Source organism: Phascolarctos cinereus, unplaced genomic scaffold, assembly GCF_003287225.1.
Source record: "Phascolarctos cinereus isolate Bilbo 61053 unplaced genomic scaffold, phaCin_HiC Scaffold_1;HRSCAF=81, whole genome shotgun sequence".
NCBI lineage: Eukaryota > Metazoa > Chordata > Mammalia > Diprotodontia > Phascolarctidae > Phascolarctos > Phascolarctos cinereus.
In genome coordinates this window covers 104,511,907-104,528,291 of record NW_027555514.1, presented here as the reverse complement: position 1 = coordinate 104,528,291, position 16,385 = coordinate 104,511,907, and the positions used below count along the sequence as shown (strand labels likewise).

General features: G+C 38.4%; 1 protein-coding gene across 6 annotated transcripts in view; it reads left to right on the top strand.

Annotated features, from left to right (window-relative positions):
* IFT56 (intraflagellar transport 56) overlaps positions 1–15,294 on the top strand; it is a 77,363-nt gene extending 62,069 nt beyond the window's left edge. For 4 of the 6 annotated variants that reach the window (XM_020998075.2, XM_020998076.2, XM_020998078.2 and 1 more), the window contains 5 exons: positions 3,158–3,241; positions 6,194–6,263; positions 9,924–10,030; positions 12,446–12,579; positions 12,999–15,294. In XM_020998075.2, the coding sequence (XP_020853734.1) occupies positions 3,158–3,241; positions 6,194–6,263; positions 9,924–10,030; positions 12,446–12,579; positions 12,999–13,110 (507 nt within the window). In that variant the 3' untranslated portion in view covers positions 13,111–15,294. Of the gene's footprint in view, positions 1–3,157; positions 3,242–6,193; positions 6,264–9,923; positions 10,031–12,445; positions 12,580–12,998 lie in introns of those variants that run through there. The other 2 variants (XM_020998077.2, XR_002326715.1) reach the window with 2 other exon arrangements.
* Positions 15,295–16,385: the final 1,091 nt, after the last annotated feature.

The following is a 16,385-nucleotide window of genomic DNA, read 5'->3' as shown; positions in this document are numbered from 1 at the left end:
GGGCAAGTCACTTAACCCTGATTGCCTAAAAAAAAAAAATGTTGCTGATCTGTGGTTAGAAGCCCAAGGAGGAGCTAAAGTCCTTTGGGTCTGGATGTTTTTATATTCAGGTAATCAGGAAGCTATGTCAGTGACCCAAGCCTCAGTCCTCTAAACCAGTTATATTTCTTTGAGTACTTCTTAAGGAAAAACTCCTTGAGAATGAAAGATAAAAGAGCAACAAACAACGACAAGAAAGAACTAGCCTAGTCTGCCTTTGGAGGTGGCTTCCACAGCACCCACCAAACAGATTTCTTTTGATTGTCTTTGGAATCACCTGAAATTTCTTTCTTTATAAATAAAGCTTTGTACCCATATATTTCCTGGGAGATCCACAAACATGTAAAATAAATTGACTTAGTAGGATTACTAAGGGATTACTAATCAAGGGACTGTCTAGCAAAGAGCAGACAGATAGTCTGCTGGGTCAGTTCGTGATTGCCTTTGGACTTCATTACTGCAAATCTGCAACTGTAACTTTTTTTTAATCCTGTGTGATTTGTGCCCATGTCTTTTCATTAGTTCTGCATAATTTATTTGTCCAACCCAGAGAGCCCTCCACATGGACAATGAGTTGGGCCTAGAACTAAAAAGGAAAAGTGGAAGGGGTTAGATTACATTTGAGCAATTGCATCAAATTATCTGCATTTCAGAACACAAACATAGTAACTCACAGTGGGCTGAGAAATAGAATTGAGTTGTGCAGGGCACCATCTCACTCATAGGTTCACTCAGGAAATAAAATTTAATTTACATGTATGTGCATAAATATGTATATATGTAAATACTCAGGTGCTTACATGTCTGCAAACACACACACACATGCACAAGATGTGACTATAAAGTAAAGAATTTGGACATCCAAATGTGTATTAGTCTTCAACCTAGTCACTTGGGGAGCCTGTGCACTTATTCTGTCAATGCTGCAGTTGCTCAGAACATCTTTGGAACTCTTCTTTTGGAATTGCCCTTAAATCCAATTCGTGCTCAAATTATCGTCCATCATCCATTATTTTACCCCAACATCATGATGCCATTGGTCATTTTCAGAAACGAAGGACAATCACAACAACAAACCAGTCATCTTCAACACTATTTGGTACTGGTTTGAAAAAAAATAGAAAGGTAGCCACTGGAATAGAGTAGAGTACAGAGCATACAGAAGCAAACAAATATAATAGTACAGTGTTCAGTGAAACCAAAGACCTCATTTATTGGAGTAATAACTCGTGATTCAACAAAAGGTTCTAAATGGATATGTGAACTAAATATAAAAAGTTACATCATAAACAAATTAGACAAGCAAGGAAGGAAATACTTACAGTAACTATCAATAGGGGCAGGGTATATAATCAGACAAGGCATAGAGAGGATCACAGAAGATAAAATGGACAGTTTTGATTATATAAAATTCGAAAGTTTTGCTCAAACAAAATCATTGCACTTAAAATTTATTGGAAACAATTAACTGTGAAGAAATCTCTGCAGTAACACATTTCTCTAATAAGGATCTGATATCTAAGATATACAAGGAACTGACTAAAATATGAGAATGACAGCCATTCTCCCGTCAACGTATATGGACGTGTAGTTCTCAATGGAAGAAATCTGAACTACATTCATGGAAACTCACCAAATTTTCTTAATCTTAAAATCAATAAATGACAACATTGGTAGAAATGGACTTTATGTCTGACCCTTAAGTTTTTCTCACAGACTAACACATTGCATTTAGTATCCACATCCTTTATTCTCTCATTTCTCTCTTCTTCCCAGCTCCCTGACTTACTTGAAGCTTCAGAGACATTGACAACCTGTTCACAAAGCTCATTTTATTTCCCATCTTTACTCCTCAAAGTATCAACGTATTTTTCCACAGCCTCAAGCTTTCACCCACACAAATAATGAATAGCCTTTTAGAAGACAGGTAGACCATACATATATATCTTATTCTTGTTCGCAAGCCCAACGTTTATTGAACGCCTTCTGTCTGCATGGAGCTATGCTGTGAAGCATTTGTAACAATTCACTACTCTGAAGGAGTTTTCAATCCAATTAGGAAGCTAGGACTTAGAAAATAAAGTACAAATATAGCACAAGAAAGTGCCAAAGCATGACATTCAGAGTCACAGATGTTCAGAGGAGAGAGTTCATTGTGGGTGAGGACATTTAGGAAGAACTGGACTTTAAGGGCAGACAGCCTTCCTTACCTAAGTTCAGAAGAGGGGAAGAGCATTGCAAGCAAGAATGAAGCAATAGACCAGTTTTCTGGTTTAAAAAGGATGTGATGTGATGGACTCGTAAAAGGGTGAAGGATAGAAGTGGAGAAGTGATTTTCTCCAAATTGTGGAGGATCTCAAATGTCTGTTTGAGGGAGCTGAAAATTATCCTGTTGACAACGGAGGAGCACTGAAGATTTTTGAGGAAAAGGGCGGGGTAAGGGCGGTGCTCGGTAGCATAGTGAAAATGGTGTTTAGGCAACCTAATGTGGAAAGTAATATGTAGGATATTTAGATGGGATGAGTAGAGTAGGAGAGATTGGAACAAGAAAACCAGTTAGCATCAATCAACAAGCATTTATTAAGCACTTACTACATGCCACACTGTGTTAAGTGCTGAGAATACAAAGAAAGATGAAAACACAATCTGTTCTGCCCTCAAGGAGCTCACATTCTAATGGGGGGATAAACATGCATAAAATTATATATACAAAATATATTATGTGTAAATGGAAGATAATCTCAAAGAAAAGATACTGGGGGTAGGGTGGGTGATGGGGGGGGAATAGGGATATGAGAGACAAAGGGGGATGGGGTAGGAAAGTCCTCCTGAAGAAGGTGAGATTTGAGCTGAGACTTGACAGAAGCTAGGTGAGATTGTTAGAATAGTACAGGTAGGAGGGACCTAATGGTGGCAGTGAGAAGGAAAAGGAAGAGAAGAGTAAGAAAGATATGTAATGAATGTGACAAAAATGACAGGATGAGCACTGGGAAGAGGGTGTTGGATATCAAGAGTAATTCATAAATATGCTCTTTTTCTATTACTTTTTGTAACTTATTCTGAGACTTCATTTAATATAATAATGCTCTGAATTACCTGTGCTTGGGCTGTTTTTCAGAGTTATTTCTATAATGATGACACCTTTAACTTCAATTATGCACAAGCCAAAGCTGCCACAGGAAATACCAGTGAGGGTGAGGAGGTAGGTATCTGCTTTTCAAAAGCATTGTTTTAATGGCCAACCACAATTCCAGAAAACTCATGATGAAACTTGCCACCCATCACCAGATAGCGAGGTGATGGACTTAGTGTAGATTCAGGCTATTTTATTTTGGACGTTACCGATGAGAGCATTTGTTTTGCTTGACTATACACATCTATAATGGGTTTTGTTTATCTTACTTTCTTAATGAGGGGAAGGGAAAAGAGAGCAAACTTACAGCTGAAAATAAAATTGAATTAGAAAAAAGAAAGAAAATATCTCTTTAACAAATCAGGACTATGTTCTGAATACCTATATAATTCCACATTTCAGTTGGATTAGACTAGTTCCCCTAATTTGTTCTTCATTCTGCCCTGACCCATTCATTCCCTGAGGCATGTTCCAATACTTAGGGCATCTCTTTCTTGCCTCTACTTGTTGAAATCTTCTCTTCCTTCAAGGTGCTGGTGTCACCTTCCCTATGAAGCCTTTACTAATTTCCCAAGTAAAAGTTATCCTTCCTATATATTTTCCTCAAGCACTTTGCCTGGATCTTTCCTTAGTCTCCTTACAATCTGAATAGTATACATATTTGTGTACATGGTACTGAACACAGTAGATTGTAAGTCCTTCAGAAAGTAGGAGATCAAAAATGTTCAATTAAACTGAATTCTGAATAAAGCAACCCAACTACCTCTGAAGACTTTATGAACTTATTACAAGAGCAGTTTTATCTTTACCTGATTTTCATAGTGTCAAGCAATTTTCCTTATCAACAGTCATATAAGAGTTACACTCTTGATAAAGTATTAGTGATCATTTGGCATATTATCATTTCATAACTCTCAAAATGTGGCTATTTTCATGTGGTTGCTGGGAGAAAGACTCTGTATAAAAAGGGGTTACAAGTACAGTAGAAATGGCCCTCTTGTGTTCTTGGAAGCTGGTAGAACAATCTAGTTTTCTGTGTGAGAAATAAGATGTATCGTTTTCTCAGAAGTAGGACAAGACCTATTCTTGGAGAACTTCAGTACATTTTTTTTAATCTTTTTTTTTTTTTGTCTAGGCAATGGGGTTAAGTGACTTGCCCAGGGTCACACAGCTAGTAAGTGTTATTTATCTGAGGCTGGATTTGAACTCAGGTCTTCCTGGATCCAGGCCCAGTGTTCTATCCACTGCACCACCTAGCTGCCCCATCTTCAGTACATTTTGCAAAACACATCCAACCAACTCAGCAGTACTCCGATGAAGGAAACATTCAGCAATTAAGTCAAAAGTCCACTTTGATCTTGATTTTTTTTTAAGGCAATTGGGGTTAAGTGAGTTGCCCAGGGTCACACAGCTAGTAAGTGTCAAGTGTCTGGTCTGAGGCTGGATTTGAACTCAGGTCCTCCTTGTGTGGGACAGAGCCCACTTACTCAAAATAAAAACAAAGACTTAGATACCTTGAAAGTAGAAAGGGGTTTATTGCTTTCTCATGAGAAAGGGTACCACTGCTGGTCGCCATTGCCGGCTAGGAGAGTACGCGTTTGTTACAGAAATCAGGGCTTATTTATACCCTAACGCAAGCTCCTCCTCCCTAACTCCCTTCCCCTTATCCCATTGGCTGGGCTTTCAGGGGGCACAATCTATTTTCACGGTTACACAAGTTTGCCCAGAGACAAGAAAAGGCAGGAAGTTTTGCAAGGGCAAGGCAGTTCAGGTTGGGGGTAGGGCTATTCTTTTTTGCTGTGTTCTTAAAAACAGGGTCTGAGCAGGGGAGGGTTTTGAAAACAATACAAGAACTATTAACAACAACTATTGACCCTTTGAGGAGGTTTCACTTCTGAGAGATCATCCCTCACATCCTGACTTCAGGGCCAGTGCTCTATCCACTGTGCCACCTAGCTTCCCCTGAACTCTATATTCTTAAACTTTTTAGAAAAAGATTATTAGGCAAATACTAGTCACTTAGCCCTGGGATACTGAAAACATTACTACCCCCTACTGCAGAAGGAAATGAAAATAGCTGTCACAACTAAGCCCTGTAGGAGATGCTTGTAGCCTCTCCTGAACTTATTTAATTATATCTATAATACAATTCTTAATAAGTTTTATTCACTGATTTTCTAGCCCTCAGCATATCTGGAGGAAAGGACAAGCTTAAACAGATCAGAGATAAGGCAGTAGCCATGAAAAGTGACGGCCAATGGCCTGTTAGCTCAGGAAGAGACAGGGAAAAACACAACAAAGAATAATATCACACAACTATGAACATACTTTATAATGAAGGTTCATAATGATACTCTTGAGTCACCAAGCAGAGATAATTATTTTCATTTTCCTCTGTTTAAGAGGCTAAAGAATGCAGAATACATTTTAGAGAGATTGCCGTAAAAATAGTTAAAGTTTGGTAACTACAAGGGTTAAACTTCAGTTATCTGGGAAAAGTCACTTATGTGGAACATTTCTTAATTATATCGTAGACATGATTATTAGATATTACTTTTTTCCTTTTGATTTTTGTCTTCCTAGGCAGCTTTAGGATATTTCTGGTCAATTTCAGTCTCATACTCTAAACCAGGGATTACCTGGGTTATAAGGGTATGCTTTCCCCCAGGGAACTTGTCAAGGGGCATATGGGAAATATTTGGTAAAAAACTATACTGTCCTAGCTCTTTATTTCTTATGTGCATATCCATGATAAACTCTAGAATTTATTTCCTTTCCTGTTGAATAGTAGATATAGGAAGTTTTCTTGAAAGTCAGCAGGTCCAGGAACCAAAGAAGGTTGGGAATCCTTGCTCTAAACCATTTAACTCATCATCTCTCCTCCATCACATTCCCTCAGCAGCTCTTGGATTTTTGGCAATAGAAAACAGTATAGCATCTCAAACCAAAGCAGGCTGATGGGGGCATATCTATCTTTATTGAAAATTCATCCTGGTTTTCATCCTGACTTTTTCCCCTCAGGTGTTCCTTTTGATCCAGAGTGAGAAGATGAAAAATGACTACATTTACCTCAGTTGGTTAGCGCGATGCTGTGAGTTAAATGTCTTTTAAATGTAACATGGGTGCCCTCTTGCTCAGCTTGCTCATGTTATATAACCTTTCAGGTGACAGTCCTTCTGGCCATCTTCTAGTTGAGTTTTTCCTTTGGTTGTATAGTGTGAACTTCTTGAAGCAAGCAAGTTGACGAGTGATACTTAGAGTTTGAGTTGACTTGAACAGGTAGTCATGTAAACCAGTCCTTTTGGCAGAAGCACTGACTAACCTTATGCACATTTTTTTGAGGTACGGAGAACAGCTTTAGCCTGGGAGTCAGGATATCTGCTAATTCCTTTGTGATCCTAGGCAACTCATTGAAACTATTTAGATATAAGATGGGGTGGGGGTGGCCCAACCCTAAAATTCTGCTTCCCCGAATAGAATATAAACTCCTTAAGGAAAGGAATTGTTTCTTTGTCTTTGTAGACCCAGTATAGTCAGTCTTAATAAATGTTTGTTGAACTGAAGCTTTATTCTGTTTTAGATTTCAGAGTTGGCCACTGAATCCTGTTCTGCCAAAGGGCCTAACATTTCAATTTGTAATATCCCTGGCCATTTCAGCACTTAAGAGATTAAACTATTCTTAGCAATTAATCACTAATTTACCATAATAAATGGATTTCTGAAAATCCCATTGGAAAGGGTGAAAACTCTCTCAAAAGTAGCTCCTATGTAGCCTGCAGCTGTCTGTGTTTGGTTTAAGATGGTGATGCTGCATTGGTAAAATGAAAGAAATGTTTACTAACTTTATCATCAACATGCTCACTCACCATTCATCAGCAGAAGCTGATAAATAGGCAGATCATTATAGTGAAAAAAGAAATAAGGCGCTTTGTTAGGGCCATCTGAAGAGGAAACTGGTAAAATTTTGGACTTTAAATAGCAGGCAATACCTTTTATCAAAGAATCATCACAAATTTTCTTTATAGTAATTGTCCATTTTAAAAACCACTGTTTTTCTTATCCCTCTTTAGTTCAGAGTTCTCAGAGCTCACCAAGTGACACTGAGACAGAAGAAGAAGAGAGAAGGCAGACCAATAGGGCCTTGTGAAAATTTTAGAAAACACAATATCTAGAGAAGGAAACTTTAGGAAACTGAGGAAACCACACCCTAATATTATATAGGGGAGGGAAGTTAGTGGCTGCATGGCTCCTAGGACATGGCATAATCTATATTTCAGAGAATCTGAATTCAATTGAGAGCTGATTATACTCTTTAAGAACTTAAGCGTTTGCTAATGAAAGGGAAACAAACACATAAAGCTAAACTGGTAAAGATTTATAATCGTACTCCTACAGCTAGAAAGGGGCAGCTAAGTGGCACAGTGGATCCAGTTCGAGGCATAAGTTCAAATGTGGCCTCAGACCCTTACAGGCTGTGTTACTCTGGGAAAGTCATTTAACTGTGTTTGCCTCAGTTTCCTCATCTATAACATGAGCTACACAAGGAAATGGCCAACCACTCCAGTATCTTTGCCAAGAAAACCCCAGATGGGGTCACAGAGAGTCAGACACAGCTGAAAAATGACTGAACAATAACAGCTAGAAGAGACTTTAGAGATACAGGATTTTTTTTGTGTCAAGGGCTTCTTTGGCAACCTGATGAAGCTTATGGACATGTGCTAGAATCATGTTTTTAAATGCATAAAAATAAACATAAGATTCCAAATGAAACCACTAATATTGAAATATAGTTATCAAAAAAATGTTAAGTCCTTGTTAAGTCTGAGTTAAGGACCCCTGCATCTAGAACCAATCCCTCATTTTCTACATGAGGAAACTACAAAGTCAAGAGAGGTTCCCAGGACCATACAATAAGTTGTAGAACTAGTAGTAGAAAACAAGTCTTGTGGCCCATTGTGCACCACACCTTCTATTTAGACCAAGGGTTCCCAAACTTGTTTGGTCTACCTCCCTTTTAAAAAAAAAATTACTCAGTGCCCCCCCCAAAATCTATTTTCTTTAACCCTTTAATAGTTTTTTAAAATTTGCATCATTTCAAAAAATATAAAAGTTTTTGAAATGTTGTATCTTAAATTTAATAATTTATTATAAATGTGTGGTTTTTTTCCTGCATTGAAATTTTGATGACACAATATTGTTTCATATAACCATATAGTATTGTATTGTAAACAAGTCATTATATGCACATATTCCTGCTGATGCATGCTGGGCTTTGCAATAATGCAAAACACCCTCACCTGCTAACACTTCTTATTAAAACCTGTCAGAAGACTTGACCACTGATTGGTTATAACTTGCATTTTCTGTGTTTATTTGGAAAATAATGTAATCACTACAACTTTAACTCTATTACACAACAAATGAAACATGGTACGAATGGTTTTTCAAAATTTTCTTCTTTCCTTATGCTTCCACCGCCCCCTTATTTTTATTCAACATCCCCCAGTTGCACCTGAGGTTACTACCACCCCCTGGATAGTTCCAGTGCCCCCCCCCCGGGGAGCAGTATCACCCACTTTGGGAACCCGTGGATCCTGCTTTCAGTCAACCAAAATGTTAGAATGTCCAAATAAACTAATATCAGGCAGCTTCGTTGATGTTTGCTTCAGTGAACCAAAACACAATACTTTAGATTTTTTTTCTTTTAATTATTTTTTAGTATGGATGTCAAACTGAGGGAAAATGATACGATGTAAAAAAAACCAACTAGTTAAATTCAGAGTAAAGGTGAGAAGAATGACAGAATTGTTCCAGATTAAGAAAGGGAATGAAAACTGCAGCACTTCTCCTGTAGGATATACCTTCCTCTCTGAACTACTGTCCAGAATAATCCCAGAACTAGTAGCACACAGAAATTCATATCAAAATAGTTAAATATATTACAAAGCTCTGAATGTGATCTATGCATTTAGAGAAGTCTTGTCTAAATGCATTTGTTAAAGTGGGGTTTGACCGATATTTCCTTCTGCCTAGTCAGGAATAGCTTTTTAAAGAAAAGTGGATGCTGAACTGAGGAGGTGTTATAGCTTGATTGGGACCAGTGCAAACCAAACACAAAAAAAGCTGGTCACAGCCTACAAGGAATTGTAAATGCTAGAGAGGAAGCTGTGTGTATGGAGGCAGAGCACAGGAAAAGATAGATAAGCAGCAAGCCATTTGTGGACTGAAGGGAGATCATTTAAGATCTTAACTTAAATGGATTTCTGTCCTCTGGAGGAATAGGATACACATAGTTAAAGGAAAAAGATTTATTTTTAAGACTGACATTTTAAGTAGTGTAGAACACTGGTAAATACTGATATCATAGGGCATTCTGTGTTTTAGTAAAAGAGATAAAGTACATATTACTTTCTCTCTCTGGGTATATAGGTATGTATACACGCACACACATATACACACATTTATATAAATACATATGTATATGTACACACACATATATATATATACATATACATATACATGCATACATACATATACATGCACAGAGTCCCAAAAGTCTTAATGGAGCTTTAAGCTTTTACAGCTTAAAATCTATATATAACTTTAATAGCTTTAAAATGCGCTAAAACTTTTGGGACATTATGTGTATTCATATATGTGAGATAGGACAAAGTTCATGGTATGAAAAATTGCTTCATAAAGAAAGGTATTTATATACTTTTCAAAGCATAAATTGTGCTTATTTTTGCAGACATTATGAATAAGAAACCAAGACTAGCCTGGGAGCTCTATCTGAAGATGGAAACATCAGGGGAGTCCTTTAGTCTTTTACAACTCATTGCTAACGACTGCTATAAGGTGAATTCCTTTCTCTAGGCTAAGTTGAAGGGGGAATTGGGGATAAATATTACTGCATTGTTCCAAGTATAAGATAATGTTTTTAGATGACATTTAAAAAATAAAGCTGGCTTTATATTCACAAATGTAGAGAGGAAGAAGAATGTGACCCCCTGGCTTTTGCCTCCTCAAAAGGTCACTCACTTCTTAACTGCTAACATTCTGGCTTCTGATCCTACTCATTTACTGAAACTGCCCCTCAAAGTTACCAACAATCTTTTAACTGCTCAATCAAGTGTTAGGTGATTTCTTAAACCAGGTCTCATTTTCTTTGTCTTCTCTGCAGATTTTGATAATGTTAACTGCTCTCTGTTTCTGGGTTCCCTCTTCCCTTGACTTCATAACATGGCTTTCTCCTTCAACCTGTATGATAGATTGTTCCTTTTGAGTCTCCTTTGCTGCATCATAATCCATCTCCAGTCTGTTATGTATGGGTATCACCTAAGACCCTGTTCTCTTTCTATCCCTGCTCAGCTACTATGGGTTCAATCATCATCTCTGCACTGATGATTCCCAAATCTATATATACAGTACTAATATTTCTTCTGAACTCTAGGATGCTTTGTGGGCATCTTAAACCCTAAATATGTCCAAAATAGAATTCATCTCTCCCACTGTATCTACTGCTCTAAATTTAGTGGTTTTTTGTGGGAAGCCCCAAATTCCCAGTCAGCCGGGTTTGGAACTTTGGAGTCATGCTTAACTCTTCCTTTTCCCTCACAACCCATGTTCAGTCCTTTTTTTAGCTCTCCCTCTGTATTTTTCTACTCTGTCACCATCCTGCGTTAGGTATTTATCACTTGCCATAACTATTTTAATAGCCTCCTAATTCAGCTCCCTGCTCTCTCTCCTCTTCATTCCAACCTCCAAAGAGGTGGCAAAATAATCTTCCAAAGACACAGATCTAACCTTGTGATTTTGCTCCTTAGAAACCTTATGGGACTTTAGGATGAAATACAGACTCCTTAGCCTGGCAGTTAAAGCCTTGCACAATCTGGCCTTATTTTACATTCATTTCCTTCATGCACCCCATGTTCCAACCAGGCTGGTCTATGAGCTATTCCCCACATTTAGCATTGTATCTCTGCTCCCATGCATTGGCATGGTCTGTGCCCCATCGCAGGAATGCATTTCCTCCCCAATCTCACCTCCCGGAATCCTCATTTTCTTTCAAGGTTCAGCTCAGGTGCTGCTTTCTGCATGAAGCTTTCCTAAATTCCGGTAGTTGTTAATGCTTTATTTTTCTCCTCAAATTCCCCTGTATTTACTTCTCTGTTGCATGTTTTATATACATATTTCATTCCCCAGGAAAATGGAAGCTCCCCGAAGGCAGGGACTATTTTGTTTTTGTCCTTGTACCTCTATTATCAATCAAAGTGCCTCGCACATGTGCATGCTTATTTAATAAGTATTTGTTTTATTGAATCAACTAGGTATCAGGGTAAAGAGGTTGGGGGATGTCGAGGGAGGTTTGTAGACAGAGGAGAAAAAGCCAGTGGGGACAATGAAAGCACAGATTTAAGAGAAAGTGGGAATGATTTATGGAGCTAGATCCCTGAGGGGTTCGGAGGGTATAGGGATAATGGCCAGCCTTGGCAAGTAAGAAAGCCATCTCTTCTCTAGAAGCAGGAGGAATAAAGGAAAGGATGCCTAAAGATATAAAAAGATGTTTAGCTACAGAAGAGGGAAGTTAAGAAATCTCGAATTAAATGGCCTCAGTATGCTCAGTAAAACAAGAGTCAAGGGCATCTGCTGGAAATGAACCTAAGTGAGAGTAGATTTAGGTCCTGGTGAAAAAATGTAAACAACTACTTTAGAAAATAGTATGAGGAATCAAGAAGATAGGCCGTTAACGTCTGTGCACATGCTCCCAAGTGTAACAGAATCAGTGCAAGGCTTCTAAGGTTCCCACAGCATAGTGATAGCTGTTCAGGGAATAGTCTAGCAACACACTTGATAACCATTATTTTGTGTATACATTGATATTAGTTCCATGCCTTGAAACCTAAGGACAGGATACAAGGGGGAAAAAAGATACTGATTTACCAACCGCTTCTGTGAACAGGAGACTAACAGACTGAGTGACTGGTGGAAATTTGGGATTTCAAAATTGCAGCTTCATGCCTGCAGAAAGTAAAGTTTTATCTTAGAAAACTAGTGCTTACTGTGCCAAAATTCTGCTTTTTTCCATTTGATAAAATGTATGTAGATGTAAAGCAATTCTGCTTTTGACAAGGAAAAATGATACATATAAATGTCATTACCTACCTATCTAATTCATAAAATTCCTCATTTTCAAAAAAAAATCACTGTTTGTAGGCAGACTTTTGGCTTTCAGGTTATCACTTTAACACTTTTTGTTTGTATTTTCTTCAGATGGGCCAGTTTTACTATTCAGCCAAAGCCTTTGATGTCCTGGAAAGACTGGATCCCAACCCTGAATACTGGGAAGGCAAGCGGGGTGCCTGTGTGGGCATTTTCCAAATGATATTAGCTGGCAGAGAACCCAAGTACGTAATCCTCCCCCTGTTCACTTTAAGCTTGTAAAGTCATTACTTATCATATGAAAAACTGGGAATGCCCAGCAAATATATCACTTTTAGTTATGTTTAGGGAGAGAACTGTGTCCATTTGATTAACCAGACCAATTAAATAGCTTCAGGCATGTAGAAATGGCCTCAACATTTCCATAAATTTTACATGACCAAATAGCATTTGCAAAGCAAAGAGGTTGGGAGGCCCTGGTAAAGACTACATCTTGCTGTCTGAACTATGACTCCAGAAAGAGCAGGACTGACACCTACTGCCTTATCTCTCCAAGCCAGAGCAAGAGTGAAAAAAGGACTTGTGGATCTAGAGGAAACGGTGGCACGTATGGGAGCAGGATGTGGAAACTGAAACTTTTTTTCCTTAAATATCCTTTCTTCAGAGAGACCCTTCGAGAGGTGTTGCATCTACTGAGAAGCACTGGTAATACCCAGGTAGAGTACATAATTCGCATCATGAAGAAGTGGGCCAAAGAAAACAGAGTTCCTGTCTGAGATGGTGCTGTCCTGATCATCATGGTCAAGTTCAAGGGAACCAGATATCTCCTTGGGAGAGAAAAAGAAGTTTAATTTTGATGTGGAGGGCAGGATGGGTACTACCTTTATGGATATTTTCTTCCTGTGTTCATTTGTCCAGAAGATCAATGAACCACATACTTAGACTAAGCTTTCTGACTGAGCAGAGTGCCATAGTACATTATGGCCCCTGTGTAATCATAATAGCAATAAAACCTTAGACTTTATTGGTGCCTTTCAAAGAACTCAAATCACTCTGTGTAACATAAACTCATTTTAAAGAGAAAGTATGGGCTACTTTCTATCTCTACCACAGTAAAGTTCCATGGTACTGTCTCCTTACTGCAATAACTTCTGGCTTCTAGGTCATTGATGCTCAAGGGTGACCATCACTTGATCATCTGATCTTATGGCCACTCACATTTTATCGTCTGCTTGATTTCACATAGAAAGCTTTAAAAATGAAATATCCCTGGCATCTGGAAGAGCAGTGCCTACAAGTGACTGCATTAAGTTTTGAATGACAATAGGATCCTTCATTGAACCCAAACTTAGTTGTGTACAAATCACTCTTCTAAGAGGTTGAATTTCGAGTGGCTATGTGTAACAGAGGAAAAAGATCAATAATGTATTTTTAAAGAAGTATGAACTTCTAGGAAACTCTTGAGTACAGCACCTCTAAAAATATTCAGGAAACAAAATTTACACATTTCCTTACTACCCCTATATAGTTTAAACAACAAAGATGCCTTTATATCAAGTCTTTATACTATTTCGTAGCCATCCCATTGAACTAGCATCACATCATAAAAGTAGTGCTTCAAAGATGTTTTATATAGATAAAAAATAGTTTTATTACTGTAGCAATTTGACATGAGTCATGGGTCACTGATTGTATAGACCTCTCTAGTGAGAATACCCTAATGGATGCATTCTGGAGGTGTGGTCAGTGTTTTAGGGACTTCTCATGCCTCATATGCCTGAGCCAACATCAAGCTAAAACAGGATGAGACAGTCCCTACGCTTATACCCCAAAACCAAAACTCAAAGGAAGCGAGTAGGATGAAGCCAAGAAGGCAAGACTTGAAAGAAGCTCTTAATTAGCTCTTTGTAACAACCAGAATAGAGGAAGGTATCTGTCCAGCTCCCTTCAGTGGGGGAGTAGGGAGGTAGGACCCATTCCATTCCCCTTTTCCCACCAAATTCCCATCTTCCTACTGGGGCTCCAATGGGGATGGGAGTATGCTAGCAGTGAACACTCCGGGCTGCCGGGGAGATAGATGACAAGAGCACTCAGTTCAGGCTTCTACCCCTTGGAGGTACAGCCACAGCTCTCTACAGGGCTTACATTCAGCTTCTTTTAATTTTAGTATCTTTATGGCTTCTGCTATATTGAGTCAATTCTGATTACCCATTAAAATAAATGGGCTATTCTAAGTCAACTTAATTTTAAAGAATCAGACTACGTATATCATATGTTGAAGCACCTTTTCTCTTTCATCATATTGTGTCTAATTTTTGAAAACTAATAACTAGTTATTAGTTATAACTAGCTATAACTATAGCTGTTGGAAATGAGCTTTGTCTTCCAGTCAATAGCTGATTGCTTAAAGTTTTCCAGATGTATTTCTTGCTAGAGTGGCTTGTCTATTGATGGCAAGGCCACATCAGATTAGATCTAAGGGATTAGTTCAGACTGTCTTTTGTTTTTACTTTTTATTGTCTTTTTTTTTCGGGGACACATATGCCAAAAAAAAAAAGAGGTTCCAAATTTTAAAGAAAGTTTTTAAAGAAATATTGAGGCTTAAAAACATTAAGACTAATTCAGAGTGAGATGCATGAGTGGAACCATTGAGTTTTGTTACTACTAAGGATGGTAACTTGTGAAATGGTTTGAAAAATTCTAGAAAAAGGACTGTGGCAAATTGGGCAATCATTGTTCCTATCTGTGATCATACGAGGGATAGAGGAAAGTATAGTTGCCCAGGCTCAGGAATATAGTATATTTACAGTGTATAATATCAGAATATTACATATCAGTGTACAGGTATTGTAGCATACTCAAATAGAAAAGGAAAATCTTTTAACAATTATTTATGTACTTTAAAGAGATTATTGCATCCCATTGTAATGTGTTTTAATAAAAGTTCATTATTTGATTTATATTTTAGTATTTTTATTGGGTCTTGTGAGAAAAGGGGATTGAGTATAGGATCATTAGCTGCCTTTTTCCCTAGGCTGCACACTAAGGGAAGAGCCTGAGCATTAAGCTCTAAAAGCCTTTTCTGTTCAAGAGGTTGTCTAAGAAATACATAATTAGTTCTTGTGGGCCTAGAAAAAGATGTGACTTGGTTAAGTCATAGTCTTAGTGTCAGTGGTTATTCCACTTTAAAAGTGACTGAAGGGGGTTTATTCACTGGGATTGGGGCATGGTGGGTATACGGGGTGGGGTAATAAGTGTGGTAGGATTCTCTATGAGTCAAGGAAGTTCCTGGACCTTCAGCAAGTTGTAGTCCTGGTTTCATTGGCTATTGTACGCCCTACGGCTTAGATCTTGTCCATCATCTTGTCCCTTCAGCCTTCAGCCCATTTGTATTTAAATTTGGACATCTTGGCTTAAGGCCTGCAAGTAGCATTGGAGACAGAATAAAGATCGTGGAATATCTGGAAGAAGTACAGCATGCTCTGTGCCACCCTCTTCCAAACAGATCTGAAAAATACTCCATTCTGAATCCTGATGGGAAAGGTCAAGAAAAAGTCACCGTGAATCATTTTTCCAGCCCAGATCAGCATAGGGAGACAGATTAGTGTGTGGACCTCAGTGATGGGATCTGTCTAGAAGTGTGCCTCATAGAGCAGTGCAATGCAGGATAAAGGCTGTATACCCAGGCAAAAGTAGGTCCCAAATCCATCTTGGGGCACCTCAACAGGAATATATGCCAACTGGCAACTTTGTCATTTACTACCCAGTTCTGGGTCATAAATTCATGGCAGATTGAGAATGGTACCTAAGTCTAGGGGTGGCATTCCAGAATAAGGAGTGGTCAGGAGCCTTATAGCCTATATTACTTGTGAGGAACAAGTTAAGAAACAATGAGCAGGAATGTGTCTTAGACCCCCAGAAACAGAGCCAGGTCTCAGTTCCAGCTTCTAGCCCACTCTGAAGCCCATAGAGAAATGTCCAGGGTAGAAATTCCATGTCAAAGGGGAGCCTGAAGTTCTATCACTCAGAACTAGCAGAACTTCCCAACTGG